Below are 17,502 nucleotides of genomic sequence, written 5' to 3' on the forward strand. Positions count from 1 at the left end.
TGGGAAAGAACAATAGAAACCTCTTCCTGGCTCGCTTCCTCTCTTTCTCTCTATGTCTCTCTCTCTCTCTCAAAAAAACAAAAAAAAAAAAAAAAAAAACAGAGAAAAGGAATTCATGGTATTTGTGGAATTACTACTAAACGTGGATCAGTAGGCATGGATCCAGGGTCTCGATCACTGGTGGGAGAGGATGCTAGCAGTCTCATCCACCAGAGTCAACTATGGCCTCTTTTCCTCCTCTTCTTTCCCTTCCTTTCTTCTTCCTGAGAAACTTGTGCAAAACCCATTAGATGGAGCTGAGCAAGTAAGGTGTGTGTGCATGTGCGTTGGGAACCTAGGGGGTTGGTGAGCTGTGGTGGCCCAGAGGAGGACGATAGTGTCTGCGTGGCAGGAGAAGGGTATCCACACAGGGCCAAGCCTGGCACGAGGTAGCTTGGCCTGAGAAGGGTGAGGAGGGCGTTTAAGTGGTTGAGCTGCCTGAGTGAGGAGTTGAAGGCTGAGTGGGGAGAGGCGAGGCTCCATGTGGGAGTGTGACCCCGTGTGGGGTGTCATGGCCAAAGTGAGGAGGGTGTCTCTTCCTCACAGGGGTGCTACTCAGTGAAAGACAGTGAAGCCTGAGCAGAGTGAGGAAGACGTCCACACTGGGTGTTGGGAGGCGGTGCTGGTATGGAGTGGGAGCCCCAGTGGGGTGAGGAGGATGCCCAGACAGAAGCAGGGGGTGGTGGTATGAAGTGTCAGGGCTTGAGCTGGGTGAATAGAGCATCCATGTGGTAGGTCAGCCCAGTGTGGGGTACTGGAGCCCAGGTGGTATAAGGAGGACAAATGAAAGATTGGTTACATAGAAGTGGGTTGATTAAATAAGAAGATATATTAAGGACAAGGAAAGGTAGATGCCTCACGGTTGGAGAAGGAAATTACAAATACAGAAAAAGGAAAACTAGTATGAACCCTGTGTGTTGGATTAGAGTTGAAGATGATGATGTGAACACACTATTTGCAATACAGATATATAGAGAGTAAACAGAGAGATGATAAATAGATTTTCAAAATGTAAATGTGTACACACACAAATACACATCCCTTATTTCTGTGCGCTGGGAGGATGAGAGGATCCGGGAGTAGTGATACCCCAATATCAGTGAACATCCAAAGTGTCTAGATTGTGATTTCTAAACACTGTTCTGCACTTTAAAAACATCAGGGATCCTTGGATAAACGGCTGATTCCAGAACTGGGCTACAAAAAGTACAAGATCACTCTGAAACCTCTTTTTGTTCCAGAAAGTTGAAAAGTGAGCAAAGAATTTAGAGCCATGTCACATCAAAAAGACACCGAAGCCAGTTTAAAGGGACTCCCACTAGCCAAATATGGAATAATACTAAATATGAAAATAAATAAAGATAGTTACAGATTGCGACCCATTAAAGTAGGAATCCATGAATCAATACTGATGTAAATAAATAAAAAATTTTAAGGTATGATAAGAAATAGTATAGGGACTTCCCTGGTGGTCCAATGCTCTCAACAAGGTTGAGATGCATTGGGGGCCCGGGATCGATCCTCAATGCAGGGGGCCCGGGATCAATCCCTGCTTGAGGAACTAGATTCCATATGCTGCAGCTAAGACCTGGTGCAGTCAAATAAACAAATATTTTTTAAAAGCAATAGCATAATGAGATATTTCCCTAATCTCAAAATAAATCCCCATAAGGTTCTGACAAATTACAAAGGGAAAGATGCCTGGGAGGCAGATACCAGCGTAATGGTCAATGTTAGCCTCATCATGCTGCGTCATGCTTCATCACTCAGTCACATCCGACTCTTTGCAACCCCAGGGACTACAGCCCGCCACGCTCTTCTATCCATGGGATTCTCTAGGCAGGAATACTGGAGTGGGTTGCCATTTCCTCCTGTAGGGGATCTTCCCGACCCAGGGATCGAAACCATGTCTCTTGCATCTCCTGCATTGCAGGCAGATTCTTTACCACTGAGCCCTGACATCATCAGTAATGGGGCAAATCTAAGTCTTTTGACACCTGATGGGAGGCGGCATCAGTTCTATGATATTTCTGTCAAAGACACACAGCCTGAATTTAATCAGGAAGACACATCAGGCAAATCTGTGTGGAGGGATGTTCTACAAAAGCCTCAAATCTCCGCAAATGTCAAGGTCATGAAAGTCAAGGAAAGATGGAAAAATGTTCTGTATCAAAGGAGACTAAAATGACACCAAAACTTCACATGTTATTCCAGACTGAATCCCTCATCTGAAAAGCTTTACTGGGGTAATTAAAGAAACTTGAAGAGGATCTGAAGATTAGCTGGTAGTGATATATTAGTGTTGATTTCCTGATTTGCTAGTGGCATTGTGGTCATGCAGGGGAATGTCTTTTTTTTAAATATATATATATAGGAAATACTTAAATGTCTGGATGTGATGGGGCATCATGTTAGCAACTCACTCTCACATGCTTCAGAAAAAAAGAAAAACCAGATAATTTGTGCTGCAATGTTTCTGTAAATTTAGGATCATTCCCAAATTGAAGAAAGCAAAGGTCAAGGAGGCAGCGCAACTGGGCCAGTCTCTTCAAAGAAACTTTGTCATGAAAACAGGGATGGGTTAAGAGAGTCTTATGGGATATGACAAGCAGATGCAAACATGGTCTTGGATGGGATTCAAATTTGGATAAACAGCAACAAAGCACACTTTGGAGATGACTGGGTAATGTAAATATGGTTTGTTATTAGATGAGATGAAACGTGCTGAAATGGAAAAATGGACATCGTTCACCAGGGGGAAAAAGAGCAGGTTACATAGAACAAGTGGAGAAGGCGATGGCACCCCACTCCAGTACTCTTGCCTGGGAAATCCCTTGGGCAGAGGAGCCTGGTAGGCTGCAGTCCATGGGATTGCTAGGAGTCGGACACAACTGAGCGACTTAACTTTCACTTTTCATTTTCATGCACTGGAGAAGGAAATGGCAACCCACTCCAGTGTTCTTGCCTGGAGAATCCCAGGGTCGGCGGAGCCTGGTGGGCTGCTGTCTATGGGATCGCATAGAGTCGGACACGACTGAAGCGACTTAGCAGCAGCAGCAGCATAGAATAAGTAGTATGCATAACGTGATCTCCTTTCACATACACACAAAGAAATACAAGGAAAGTTCTAGAAGCATAAATGCTAACCTTAGTACTGGTACTCGCTGAGTGGCATTTTATTCTATTTTTGTTTGTCTTTATTTTCTAATATATAATAATGTCCATGCCCTCTTTCTGTGATAGTAAAAGATATTTCTAAAGTGAAATTTAAATAAAAGAATTAGCTGGAAAGAGTCAATGGATCAGTGTATACAGCCTTGAATAACTCACATTTTTATCAGCTGGGATGTGTTGATATTACAGAAGACATTGGGCAAAGTCCTCGAAGCATCTGCTTGTCTCTGAAATGGGGTGATCACCTCTGTTCTATGTGTCTGAGAGGTGCTTAAGGGTGTATCTGGCTGTATCAGTCCATTTTAACACTATTTAGAAGCATTTCACTTAAATCATCTGTAAAATTGGAACTAATGCCCAACTGCAGAAGGATGTTGCGTGTACTAAATGAGTTAATACATTTGCAAAATGTTAAATGGGCTTCCCAGTTGGCTCAGTGGTAAAGAATCCACCTGCCAGGCAGGTTAGATCCCTGGGTCAGGAAGATCCCCTGGAGAAGGAAGTGGCAACTCACTCCAGTACTCTTGTCTGGGAAGTCCCACAGACAGAGGAGCCTGGGGAGCTACAGTCTGTGGGGTTGCAAAGGATTGAGCACTACTTAGCAACTAAACAAAAACTGAGAGCTGAATGGGTTATTAATAGGTACACATAGCCCCTCATTTATACAACTACAAAACTTGCAATCATCCCATTTTTCGTTTCCTAAAGAGAACAAAACCCAAGTTCTCGGTTTACAGGAGAACCCAAGTCTTCTGTTTGGCACTTGGATTCTTTACCACTGAGCCACCTGAAAAGCCTATTTAACACTTTACAAATGTATTGACTCATTTAGTACTCCCAATATCCTTCTGCAGCTGGGCACTAATTCCAATTTTACAGGTGAGGTAACTGAAATGCTTCCATATGGTATTAAAATGGACTAATATAGCCAGACAATCCCTAGGCAGAAAAGAAAAACACAGAAAAGAAACAGAGTCTCCCAGTTTAGATTGGGGTGTGGCATTTATTTTAACTCATGAACTCTTCTATTGCACCTTCTGTATGCTAGGCACTTTTCTAAAGACTTTACAAATAATACATTTTTAACACATTAAAAAATGGTTTATTCATTTATTTTGGTTGCACTGGGTCTTTGTTGCTGCACGTGGGCTTTCTCCTGATTGCAGTGTGGGCTTCTCACTGTGCTGGCGTCTCTTGTTGCAGAGCACAGGGTCTAGGCGCTTGGGCTTCAGTAGTTATGATGTGTGGGTTTAACTGCCCATGTGGAATTTTCCCAGACCAGGGACTGAACCTGTGTCCCTTGCACTGGTAGGCAGATTCTTATCCATTGTACCACCAAGGAAGTCCCAAATAAAACATTTTTCATCATCATCATAATCTTATGAGAAGGGTAATTCTATTACCTTCCCCATTTTATAGTTGAAAGAATTGAGCCCCAGAGAGGTTAAGCTGTATAAAGTCACACAGCCAGCGAGAGGCGGGGACAGGATTAGAACTAGGCAGTCCCAGTTCTCAACCTCAACCCATGTGGCCGTTCTTGCCACCACATAACCAAAGTGCAGGAGTTGCGCTGGTACATTTATGTGGTGGTGGTGGATTAGTCTCTAAGTTGTGTCCAACTCTTTGTGCCCCCATGGACTGTAGCCCACAAAGCTCCTCTGTCCATTGGATTTCCCAGGCACGAATACTGGAGTGGGTTGCCATTTCCTTCTCCAGGGGGTCTTCTGGACCCAGGGTTGGAGCCCGCATCTTGAACACTGCAGGTGGATTCCTTACCACTGACTCACCAGGGAAGCACATGTATATGCCAGTTGCTTTCCAAAAGTTCACTTGCAAGCCGATATTTTCAGTTCTAATATATTTCCCACCAAAACAGTACTGCAAATTGTTTGGTCCTAGGCCAACCTTTTTAAATATTCCAAACTTATTTAATGACACAGCTGATTCATAACAACTATGGCCTCAAGACCAGTGTCCCTCTGGGCAAGGGATGGTGAAGAGGTTTTATCTCCCAACTCGATTCTAATCAGTGACTAGCTGCTGCACAGGGCAGTGAGTGCTGTCTAGAGAAGAACTCTGAGGTTGTCCTTAGCAGACGAGGATCAGTTAATAATGTCTTCCATGAACGGAGATATAGGAAGAGGGGCCCTGAAGCTGGACATTTGCTGTTTCTGCTCTGGGCTCGTTTCACTCTGACACGAAGTTGTAAACTGAGGCTGGCAACCCTGTCTCTGAATGAGTCTCACTGTTGAGTCCTGAGGAGTCCAGGGAGTAGACATGGCAGCGATTCTGAGAACCAAAGGGGGAGGCAGAAACTGCTCGAGGCTTCCACCGACGGCAGGGGTGGAGGGTGAGATCAGCGGCCAGGACTCCTCTGATGGGGTGACAACAGCTGTTCAGAATCACGGGTAACTTGCAAGCTGAGAATCTGTGTGTCCATCATGCTGGCCTGGCCCTTCCCCACACATGCAAACATCTTCCCCACCATCTCCACCAGCAAGCCTAATGGAGGCAAGTTTCTCTCTACTCTTATGGCACTTTTTTCAAGAAGTTGTCACAATGGTTAAATGATTCATCCCAGGTCACACAGTGAGATCAGTCATGAGCTATATATAAAAGCAATGTCAGAGTAGAATGAAAATAAGTACATAGAGCCCAGCAAGAAGATCCCACAAACCACCAGCTTACGTACAGGACTGTTAAACTAGGGTTTGGGATGGGTGGATCCTTGCTCATACTGCTGAGGTTTTCAGAGAGGCACAGAAGAATGTGAAATAGACTTTGCATGTGGTTTGCTGACGGCTTATTTCTCAAGATAAACTAGAAAAAAAAATTTAGATAAAGCTAAAAGTGAGTCCGGGGCTAGGTTGCATTTAAAAGAGTACTGTAGCCCAGCAGGCCTCCAAAATGTCATGTCAGCTTTCAAAGGCATTTCACAGTTGCTGCAACAGCACTGATGGAATAAAGCCAAGCGGCGTTAGAAGCAGCCCAGTCCCCTAGACATCGATAACAATGCCAAGAGCAAAATCAGAAAGGGCCATTGCCTAGCTTGACATCTGGGTCCTACAGCTGCCAAATCATATCCATTAACCATGCCAAAGTCATCCTCGGAGAAATTCCTCATGAGAGGCCCAGTGGCCCAGCAAGCTACAAAATCGCCCAGGATCTGGGCAAGCAATGGGTTCCAGTTCTCCAGCTTCTGCCAGGCAGAAGTTTCACTGAGTTTCCTCTTGATCAGAGCAGATCACTAGGAAGCGTTCAGTACCTGTCCTCTTGTTCATAAAATGGGCACTCCATCCATAGTGTTTGTGTGCGTGTGTAAGAGAGAGAGAGAGACAAGGAGTGACAGAGAGGGCACCGGAAAGAAATGACAAAATGAACAAAAAACATTTTTTAGGGGATGGGGTCCAGTGGCTGGGGCTCTGGGATTTCACCACCAAGGGCGCGGGTTCGATTGAGCCCTGGTTAGGTAACTAAGATCCCACAAACCTTGAGGCCAAAATAAATAAATAAATGCATTTTTTTACAAGTTGTCCAGAATATGGGGTTAACATGATTAAATGAACTGAAAAGAGAAGTGTGGAGAAAAAGAACACCTTGCTCAATTCCTAATCCCTTGTTCCGGTACGACAGGAGACTGTGGCACAGGGGCTGAAATGCCTCCCAGCAGGAATGACAGTCACACTTTTCCTCTGCTGAGGCGGTGAAAGAAAGCAAAGCTGAAACTCGGCGAAGTTGGCCGAGCCAGGCGAAAGCTTCTCTCCCACCTGCACATCTGCCTTGGGCTTTTCTTCTTTTCAAATTGTTGCAAGAAAACAGATGGTTGCAGAAGCCTGAATTTTAAATTTATGAATGGAAATTTGAACAGATGTTAGCAATCAAGATGGCATATAAGAATTTTTTTCATACCGTGCTTACAGCCCAGCCTCCTTCACATAAATGGGAGGGGAGGTCATAAAAAGGGTAGTTTTTGATCTCAGGACAGCATGGATCCAGCTTGGTGATTATGTGGCACCATAACGGAAATATTGGGAGAACAAAGGGAGAAAACACAAATCAGCTCCCCGTATAAATGATAAATATTTATCTACAAAATGATAAAGTGTATCTGCAAGAATACCATTAACCCATCAAGAGCACATTCCGTGTTTTAAGTGGGGGGATGTTCAAGTCCAAGGTCTTAACAAATATCTGTGAACACCTACTTGCTTGGATTCTGTTTAGATTTTTGACGTGATATAGATTGTTTGGTTTGGTTTGGCTTGGCTGAATGTCCCAAACATATGGTGCCTTACTACATTTCAGGGAGGAATTTTGTAAGAGCTAGTAATAGAGCTGATGATATGGGTGTGTGTCCATTATCCAAGGCTAGGAGCAGGCCGAGGTACTCAGGGTGGGAAGCAGCAAAATGGATCGAACCTGATCTAGTCCCTCAACACACTGAGAACTGAAGCATAAGCAGATACGTAACATGAGGCTTGACAAAGGTACAAGCTGAAAGTTGTAGGAGTGAGGAGGGAGGAGTGGGTTGGCTGGGGACTGGATCATGACAGTGGTTCCTGATCTCTCAAGAAAAAGGGAAAAGTCAGGAGCTTGCAGCCATCTGGGAGAAGAGTGTCACCCAGGGCTTGTTAGTAATTGCTGTTGGCCACACTTTCAAAATACGGGGTGGCCATAAAGTATGGAAATGTGAATTGTCTAATGTAATCAGGTATTAAAATATAAGGTCAATAAACCACTTATGTATTCATCTGGATTTTCAGACTTGGCCACCGTGGCTCTCCAGAACTGGCCTAGGTGTGCTCAGGCTGGGAAGCAGCAAAATGAATCACACCTGATCTAGTCCCTCAGTACAATGAAAACTGAAGCCAAAGCAGGCACATAACATGTGGCCAGCACTTCTCGCCACTGCCTTCCAATATGGTTGTCTCTCTATGGTTGTCGAGGACTGCAACAGCCTGTGGCTCAGATAGTAAAGACTCTGCCTGCAATGTGGGAAACCTGGGCTCAATCCCTGGGTTGGAAAGATCCCCTGGAGAAGGGAATGACAACCCACTCCAGTATTCTTACCTGGAGAACTCCATGGACAGAGGAGCCTGGTGGGCTACAGTCCATGGGGTCACAGAAGAGTCAGATGTGACTAAAGCATCTTGTTTTTGGCTCTCCAAAATCCACTGCTCTCGCCACTGCCATCTGTGATGGTCGTGTCTTCTTGAGGACTGAAACCGGCTCACTAGTCTTCCCGCTTGTGTTTTTGCCCAGATCCACCACCAGGCTTCCCTGGTGGCTCAGAGGTTAAAATGTCTGTCTGCAATGTGGGAGACCTGGGTTTGATCCCTAGCTTGGGAAGATCCCCTGGAGAAGGAAATGGCAACCCACTCCAGCCTGGAGAATCCCATGGACAGAGGAGCCTGGTGGGCTACAGTCCACGGGGTCGCAAAGAGTCGGACATGACTGAGCAACTTCACTTTCACTTTCATCATCCACAACCAATCTGTTCTCAACACCATAATCAAAGCAACCTGTTTGAAGCAGTGGTTCTCAAAGTGGGGTCCTTGGGACTAGCAGCAGCAGCTGCAGCTGGGAAGTTGTTGGGAATGAGAGTTCTTGAGTTCTCCTCAGCTTTAGAGTCAGAAGTTCTGGAGGCAGTGTCCAGAAATCTGTTTCAACAAGCTCTCCTGCTGATTCTGATGCCTCCTAAGTTTTGAGAATGAATTGTAAGCACAGGAGAGGTAACGTCGCTCCTTGGTTCAGCTACACGGCCATCCACATATCATCTGGCATGTGGGCCCTTCTCTGATAGCCCATCACTTGTCTCTAACCCACTTGCTCCTTGGCTATACACTAGGTCTTGGCATTTACTGCTCCTTCTGCCTAGAATGTTCCCCAGTGCTCCAGGCCTCCTACCACACTCACCATAACTCAGTCCCTCCCCTCCTTCTTCTCTGCTCACACATCACTTTTTTTTTGACACATTACATATTTATGGTCTATCTCTTCCCGCTAGAATGTAAGTTACTTAAGAACGGGAACTTTGTTTCATTGGCTCCTGTATTCCCAGGGCTGGACCTGTGTGTCTGGTACAGAGTGGGTGCCCAGGAAGCAGTTGGTGAAGGGATGAATAAATGATCCTGAAACGAGGTTCTACCAGAACCATACCAGAAAGTGCATTAAGTGCATTACCTCACCACCTGTGCCTCACTGGATTCCCACAACAGGTCATGCAGTGTATGTTATCATCTTTATTTTACATGTGAAACAGTGAACTGGATGAGAAAAAGAAGGAAAAAAAGAGGAGAGGATGGAGATATGGGGTGATCAGAAAAGGAAATCTTCCCTAATCTCCAAGTTCTGGGTCTGACAGGCAGCCAAACTCATCTACATTTTCTACCATCTTTATCAGTTTTTGTTGCAATTGGTCTGGGCAGAGGAAATGCCAGATTACTCTGGTATTTACCTGAGCAGAATGTAATTAAGGAACAAATAAAGCTCTGCTTTCAATGATCCCAGGACAAGGTTACAAGTAGAATTACTGTTTAGTGTACTGGTATTTTCCTATTGTAAACACAGAAGACAGAGATATTTCCTGAATATTCAGATAATTCTTACTACCTCCCCATGACTTTTTTCAGTTTTAACAACAGTCCATCGTGTATGTTATTAATGACCTGGTAGAAGTAGAACTTTAACATGCTTATTAATGTGCTCAAAAATGAGCACCCTATCAAGCATTATGGGGATTTCCTGCTAAGCATCTGCCAAAATGAAAATCCAGTCCTGTGACCAGCGCTAGAGCGAATCTGGTAGTGGCTCATCTGCAAAGGACTGTGTGAGTAGGCAGGCCTAGGGCCTTCCTCCCGCTCCACTGTCCACCTCTCCAATGATCTCATCTAGTCCCACGGCTTTAGTACCACCGTCTGCATGCTGCTCACTCCTGTGTCATCAGTCGGGGGCCAGGAAGGAAAAAAGAACCCCTGAGGGGTAACAAAACAGAGGAAATTTAATCCAGGGAATTACTGACAAAGACATTGGAAAAGCTGTGCGGGCAAACCGGGGAGAATCAGATAACCCAGAGAAGAGCAACAGCAGGAAGCTGTGACCCTCTTGAGGCTGGAGAGACAAGGAGGGCAAAGTGGGGTTTATGAGAGTTTGGGAACAGTGTGGGGGTGGTGGGGGGTGGTACTCAGAGGAGAGTCGGACCAGTGGAACCCAAACAATAGAGGAGATGCATTAAAGCTGGAGATGCTGCTCAAAGCAGGGAGAGGGGAAAGTACTCTGGCTTTTCCCTTCCTCTTGATCTTTAGCCTTCTGCCAACACTGGTCAGACTTTCTCAGAAGTCAGTTGGCAGGGAAATTTGGGGAACATAGCTTGCATGGGTCACCCCCACTCCAATTTCCATGCAGAGCAGAGCAGGGAAGAGAAGGAAGTGAGTCAGAGTACAAACAGGCAATAATGGACACTGCTGCTAAATTTACATCTCCAGCTCAGACCCCTTCTCTGGGCTCCAGATTCTTACATTCAGTTGTTCACCAGACACTTCCACGTGGGTGTCTAACAGTTCTAACTTAACATGGTCCAAAGAGATCTTGTTTTAATAGCCAATTCCCCCTGATAGTCTCTCCTTCTCAAAATGCAGATCACCCAGCTCAGTCAGAAATATGAGTGACCTCTTATTCCTTCCTTTCCTCTCTGTTCCTTCCAATCTTTTAGCAAGAGCCATTGATTCCACCTCCCCAGCAGTCCCTCTCCAGGCTTCTGAGTCTCCACTATTACCACCTTAGGCCAAGCCACCGTCATTTCTCTGCTAGGTAATGATCATGACCTTTGAACTGGCCATGGTTACCCACCCACCCAGCCTCCGCCCTGCCTCCTTACATCCATTGTCCAGGGTTCAGTTCCTAAAGATCTGGAGGGCAAATATAAGGAGTCAGGATGTTACTCTCAGTAACACAGGAGCCACTGAAGCAAGTGACATAAATAATTTATATCGTAAAGAGACCAGCCGAGATTCTTCACGGGAACTAAAATAGAAGGGACCAAAGGTGGAAGAAAGGAGACTAAGCAGGAGGTAGTTACGCATCTCAGCACTCTTATCCCCCCTCTTCTACACCTGTGCACTTGCTCAGACACCGCTGGCCTTCCCACTGTGCCTCCAACATGCCGAGCCCTGTCCCTCTGAAAGGCATCCCACAGCCTGGATGTCCATCCTAACGTGAGCACGTTTGGCTCCATATCATTCAGGCCCTACTCTCCTGGAGAGCGTTCCTGACCAGGTGGTAGTGATTACAGCTGTTCGCAAATAGCCCACCTCTGTCCTTAGGGGCACAGAGTGGGACTGTACTTCTCTGCACCTGGGGAGCTGGTTGTGGCCATGTGATTTGCTTTGCCCAATGAAACACGGGTGAAGTGATATACATTGCCCCTGGGGGGATGCCCAAGAACCACTGTGTGTTTCACCATGACTTTTCTTCTGCCACGAGACTGGCAGCGTTCCACATCATGGCTCCTCCACTGGCCCGAGGCCTGGAGTAAAGATGACGATTGTTCAGAGTCGCTCTCTCTGCCAACCCATGGGCTGGTGGCATGAGCACCATGTTTCCTGTTTTAAGCTGCTGAGACTTTGAGATGGTGACCACAGCATTCCTAGTCCACCTGGGCTGAAATAAGCCCTCAGTCCCTTACATCAGCCTGTGTCAGGTCCATTGTGGAAATACTACCACCAAGTGATCATTTCTACTTGTTGATTTTATCCATGAATTTTGTTTCTCTTATGCAGCTCTCTCCAAACTCCATGAGAGAAGGATTTCTGTTTACCTAGTTCACCACTATACCCCCAGCTTCTAGGAAGGAGCCCAGGACAAGTCACTAGGCAAATATCTGTTGATTAAACCTCCGATGCCTTGCACATAGCATTTGTGGCTTATGTGTGCTATTTTGTTGAGGCAATTGGCATGAATGAGTCTTGCACTCAGCACATCTGAAGCACCAAAGCCTAAAGCTTCACTCTGCTATTTATGGGTTAGGACAGTTGCTCAGGTTACACCCTTCCAGCTAATTCACAGGAAACCAATTTTCCCACAGTCACCACGATTTCTTGGTCAGAAAAAGCTCTGCTAAAAACCATATGCAGCAGATAAACAAAAAGGAATGAAATCCTAGAACCATAAATAAGAGTGAAGTTTCTCAGAGTTAGGAAACAGAGTGGAGCAAAATTCATTCTGATTGTTTTATCAGTTCTATATGGCCGAAACATTACTTTGCCAACAAAGGTCCATCTAGTCAAAGCTATGGTTTTTCCAGTAGTCATGTATGGATGTGAGAGTTGGACGATAAAGAAAGTTGAACGCTGAAGAATTGATGCTTTTGAATTGTGGTGTTGAAGACTCTTGAAAGTCCCATGGACTGCAAGGAGATCAAACCAGTCAATCCTTAAGGAAATCAATCCTGAATATTCATTGGAAGGACTAACGCTTAAGCTGAAACTTCAATTGTTTGGCCATCTGATGCGAAGAACTGACTCATTGGAAAAGACCCTGATGCTGGGAAAGATTGAGGGCAGGAGGAGAAGGGGCCAACAGAGGATGAGATGGTTGGATGGCCTCAATGGACATAAGTTTGAGCAAGCTCTGGAAGTTGGTAAAAGACAGGGAAGACTGGCGTGCTGCAGTCTATGGGGTCGCAAAGAGTCGGACGTGACTAAGTGACTCAACCAATAATGGCAGATAGCTGTTTTATCCTTTTTCAAGTTTTCAACGCCAACTAAGTCTAATTCCCAAGAAATGAACAAACCTCTGATTTCACTACGGTCATAAAATATTCAGTTCAGTTCAGTTCAGTTGCTCAGTCGTGTCCGACTCTTTGCGACCCCATGAATCGCAGCACACCAGGCCTCCCTGTCCATCACCATCTCCCAGAGTTCACTCAGACTCACGTCCATCAAGTCCGTGATGCCATCCAGCCATCTCATCCTCAGTCGTCCCCTTCTCCTCCTGCCCCCAATCCCTCCCAGCATCAGAGTCTTTTCCAGTGAGTCAACTCTTCGCATGAGGTGGCCAAAGTACTGGAGTTTCAGCTTTAGCATCATTCCTTCCAAAGAAATCCCAGGGCTGATCTCCTTCAGAATGGACTGATTGGATCTCTTTGGGTATTGAAGAAAACCTTAGTGATTACTTAGATAAATCTATTTATCAGCTGGTTTGATTTATTTTAATTGGAAACCTCTGAGGGTCTCACTGTTGTCTGCCAGAGGCTTAGAACTTAAAAAACTCAAGTTAGAGGTCGTTTTGCTTAGTCATTGCCTTTTAAAACCAAATACATTTTAATACACTTTTCCAAGCATTTCATTATGTAATTATAATAAAGCTGTAAAGAATATCCTTATTGTAAAATTAGGGCTTCCCTGATAGCTCAACAGTAAAGAATCTGCCTGCAATGCAGGAGATGTGGGTTCCATCTCTGGGTCGGGAAGATCCCCTGGAGAAGGAAATGGCAACCCACTCCAGTATTCTTGTCTGAAAAATCCCCATGGACAGAGGAGCCTGGCAGGCTACAATCCAAAGGGTTGCAGAGTCAGACACAACTGAGCAAGCATGTAGGATTTTAAAATTAATCCTGCAATATTTTTTGTTTTATATTTTTGCTCCTCACTTAAAAATTTTCCTTACGGTTTCAAAATATCTGAGATATTGAAGAAATAAATTCCTAAAAACTACAAAGTTACTGTACCCTTTGGTTTTTTAGGGCAACGAAGGTAAATTAATTTTGTTCTCCTTATTTAGCTGTCTCCTAGACCCTAGACAAACAGGCTATATCCTTAATAAGGAAGTGTATATTGTCTTTTACTTGCCCCCCCCCCAAAAAATTACCAAAATATAATTCCTTAAACATCTGATCCGAAAGTATTAAGTTTCATGTTAATAGATGGTAATTTCTATAATCTTGTCTAACCTAAATTCAACTTTATTAACCATGTCCTAATCCTGAAGTTCAGGTACTAGGCACTTGCAGGTGAAACTTTTCTTAAAATGAGCTCATACCATTACCCACATATGCTCAAAATGGGACAGTGTGAATACTGCAAGCTTCTCAAAGAAAGCCATATTCACACACAGGAAATCATTTAGATGTGGTTAAGGAAACAGGAAATTTTCACATTGGCTTTAATATTTATATTTTACCAAAATTTTCCTGAACTTGGTAATCATTACTAACACTTTTCATAGTAGTATTTACTGAATCTTAAAAAAACCAAAAAACAAAAACTGAGCAGAAAACGTAGAGTTGAAGAAAACTGGATGTCAGTCTATACAATGATTTTTTACTTTCAGCATGACAGACTTTATTTTGGCACTTTAACAAATATTTTGCTTTACAGCAGTGACAAAATATTTGCCAGAAATTTCCTTTTCCTGACATGAATATTCCAAGCAGTTAATATTCTACAAACTGAACTTTGCTATGCTTTGCACAGTTAGAGGTATACCCACTACACTCATAACCTCCATAACCGAGGGACATTGTGCAGCTTTAGAAAGTGCTATCACTTCCTTTTAATCACTCTGCAGTAGACTGATTCTGTAAGTGATGGGACAGGACTTTGAGAATTAAGGCCATTAAGAATTTAAGTAAACACTGTTCTGAGTGCTGCATCAAATTTTTTTTTTTTTTTTTTGAGTTCTGTGGCAATTCCAGGGAATGTTCTCCAAATGAAGCAAGTATTCATACTTCGTTAAAAGCAAATTATATGTTGGAAAGGTTGCTATTTTTGCTGTCTTCTTCCTACTTTGGCAGCTCACACTTTAAAACAAAATTGGTGGTAAAACAGAAAAAGGAAATGTTCAGTTAGAAGGAAGTCCCCAGCCAGGGCACCAGGGTACCCTCCCATTTCCATCTCTTCCTTAGGCATCACTGCTCTCTGGCAACCTCATTCCTAAGCAGTGAAGCCCTCCTTTTAACGCCTAGAACCTCCCTGAGGGACTCTTCTTCCCCATAGTGTGAACTATGGTATTCCATCTATTACTTCTTCGGTTAAACTTCAGGAGAGATTCGGAGCACAGTTTCAAAGGTAAAACAATCCAGAGGACTAAACCATAGATACTGACATCAGGAAAGCCCTCTTTAGTTCTTTGGAAATTATAGTCCTAAAAGTTATTTGCCAGAGCAGGTATCCATCTCAATATTGCCATCAGCTATCTCTATAAAGGTTGTGAAACTCACAATTCCCTCCCTGGCAGCCTTCCAATATCTACATCCAAACACACACAGGATGATACATTCAGATTTCCTCTGGCCAATTCAGAAGCGAATCTGATAATAAACAGCCTCATCAAATGAGCTCTTTGGTTTTGATTTACAGACACCGTGGAACACTCAGAAATCAAACCCACAACATCCTTGAGAGCAGACGGTCATTAGCAAAGGGGAAGTGTACATTTGATCGAAAATGTACAAAATTTATAACAGTGACATTTTCAATATTAGGCCACATGATTTATTCAGTAGTTTTTATATTCCCAAATTACAATTTATGTCTATTTGTAAGACTACAAAAGTTACCATTAGAATTGTCTGTGCTTATAAAATACCAACTTTTCTTTTAACTGTTATATATACTCATTAACACCAGTCTGCAACGAGTTACATAGAATCATAGGCACTTCAAAGGCTTAAAAAGACGTTTACAACTTAAATGCATTTGTAAGAACAAAAACTGATTTTTTCCTTAAGTCCCTACTCGTACCTTCAAATTGCAAGAAATTAGCAAATACAGTGGCCAAAGGAATCTGCAGCAACTTCTCAAAATACTGTTAGCATCTTTGGGTTTGCTGAGGCTTGTCAGTAACTCACATCAAATCCTCTCAAAAGAAGATCTGAATGGATAGACATGACTAAACAGTTTTGTGGTGATAATCCAATTTTACACATTAATTTGCTGTTGCAAATCTGCCTGAAGCTACAGGTAATGAAAAATAAAGCAAGTGTAAAATGGATAGTCTGACACTTAAAAATTTATACAAAGTGGAGGTTAAAGTTTACATATTTGAAAATCACATATACACTAAGTTACCATTATCTGAATTACCCAAAGACAAATTGCACCGTAACAGCTACAAAAGGCATAGAGTTTTGTTTCGTTTTCAAGGGCGAGCAGAGGAGAGGGGAACAACAGATAAATTAACAAAGTAAGACCAACTTGATAAGGTCACTCTGAGACATGCTGACACAAATGAAATAGCTTTCATCTTCGAACCATCGGATAAAAACACTCTTTTCATATTTGCGCATAGAAATTTAAACTGATTCCATGTACATTGAGCGTTTTTATAACATAATATTTTGCCACTGCTATTCACAGAACACTGCAGATGTTAAGTTTGAATTTTATGTTGTTCTAAAGAAATACATGAAAAGATTTAAATACAATGGGATTTTTATCATTAAAGTGCCAGAATGGCTCTTTAATGAAAAAAACAAACAAACAAAAAACAAAGATCTTCATTATTCTATGCAAAAGCTTTATTTTTAAAAGTTCAGTGATCTCATAAATAGAGACACTAAATGGGAGTTTTCACGCATAAAACTCCTTAGTAGGTGCCTTCTGATAAGCAGCACTGGATGGTTTGCGTTCTCCAAGATCATAACTTCCTTCATCCTTCTTTCTCATGCGATACACCAACAGCAGGATAAGGAAAATTGCAAAGAGAAAGCCGATAACTCCGCCAGCAATGACAGCTGAAACACACCAAAAGGAAAATTACTTATAGAAGAGATTCAAGGATGGTAGAAATCAGCTTTGTTAAGGCCAATTTATCGACACTTTCATAAAAAGCTTAATTTGAAAACCCCAAAACTAAAAAAAACTGGATTAGTGAAGCAACCAGGTAATTAAGCAAAGCTGACATTCTTCAAGAGGTATAATACTTCCTTTGATTAGTATTAATAATATCACCCAAAAGCCTCAATAAGAAAAAATCTGGCTGTGACCTCAACTAGTTCCGTACATTAAAACTCTTAAGCCTTTTCAGCATTCACATTTTTGTAATCTAATCTTCTAATTGCTTTTTCAATGAAAACACAAAACATGATATAACTGACTTAAATTTTGCAAAGGGAACTGTGAAAAAAGCATGCAAATTTCCTTTGTCATCTTGGATTTGGGACTTTCCTCTCAAGGATCAAGTGTTCTACAAAGGTAGAGGTCAGATCTGTGGTTGCTAAGGGAGGGGTGGGGGTGGGGGAGGGCTAGAATGGGAGCTTGGGATTAGCAGATGTAAACTATTATATGTATA

The 17,502-nt window shown here is 43.2% G+C and overlaps 1 protein-coding gene across 2 annotated transcripts in view; it reads right to left on the minus strand.

The window, feature by feature from the left end:
• Positions 1–14,527: 14,527 nt before the first annotated feature.
• Positions 14,528–17,502, minus strand: part of SDC2 (syndecan 2) — a 121,819-nt gene continuing 118,844 nt past the window's right edge. For both annotated transcript variants that reach the window (XM_015097914.4, XM_060393495.1), the window contains one exon: positions 14,528–16,945. In XM_015097914.4, coding sequence (XP_014953400.1) covers positions 16,782–16,945 — 164 coding nt within the window. In that variant the 3' untranslated portion in view covers positions 14,528–16,781. The remainder of the gene's footprint in view (positions 16,946–17,502) is intronic.

This window comes from Ovis aries, chromosome 9 (genome assembly GCF_016772045.2).
Source record: "Ovis aries strain OAR_USU_Benz2616 breed Rambouillet chromosome 9, ARS-UI_Ramb_v3.0, whole genome shotgun sequence".
NCBI lineage: Eukaryota > Metazoa > Chordata > Mammalia > Artiodactyla > Bovidae > Ovis > Ovis aries.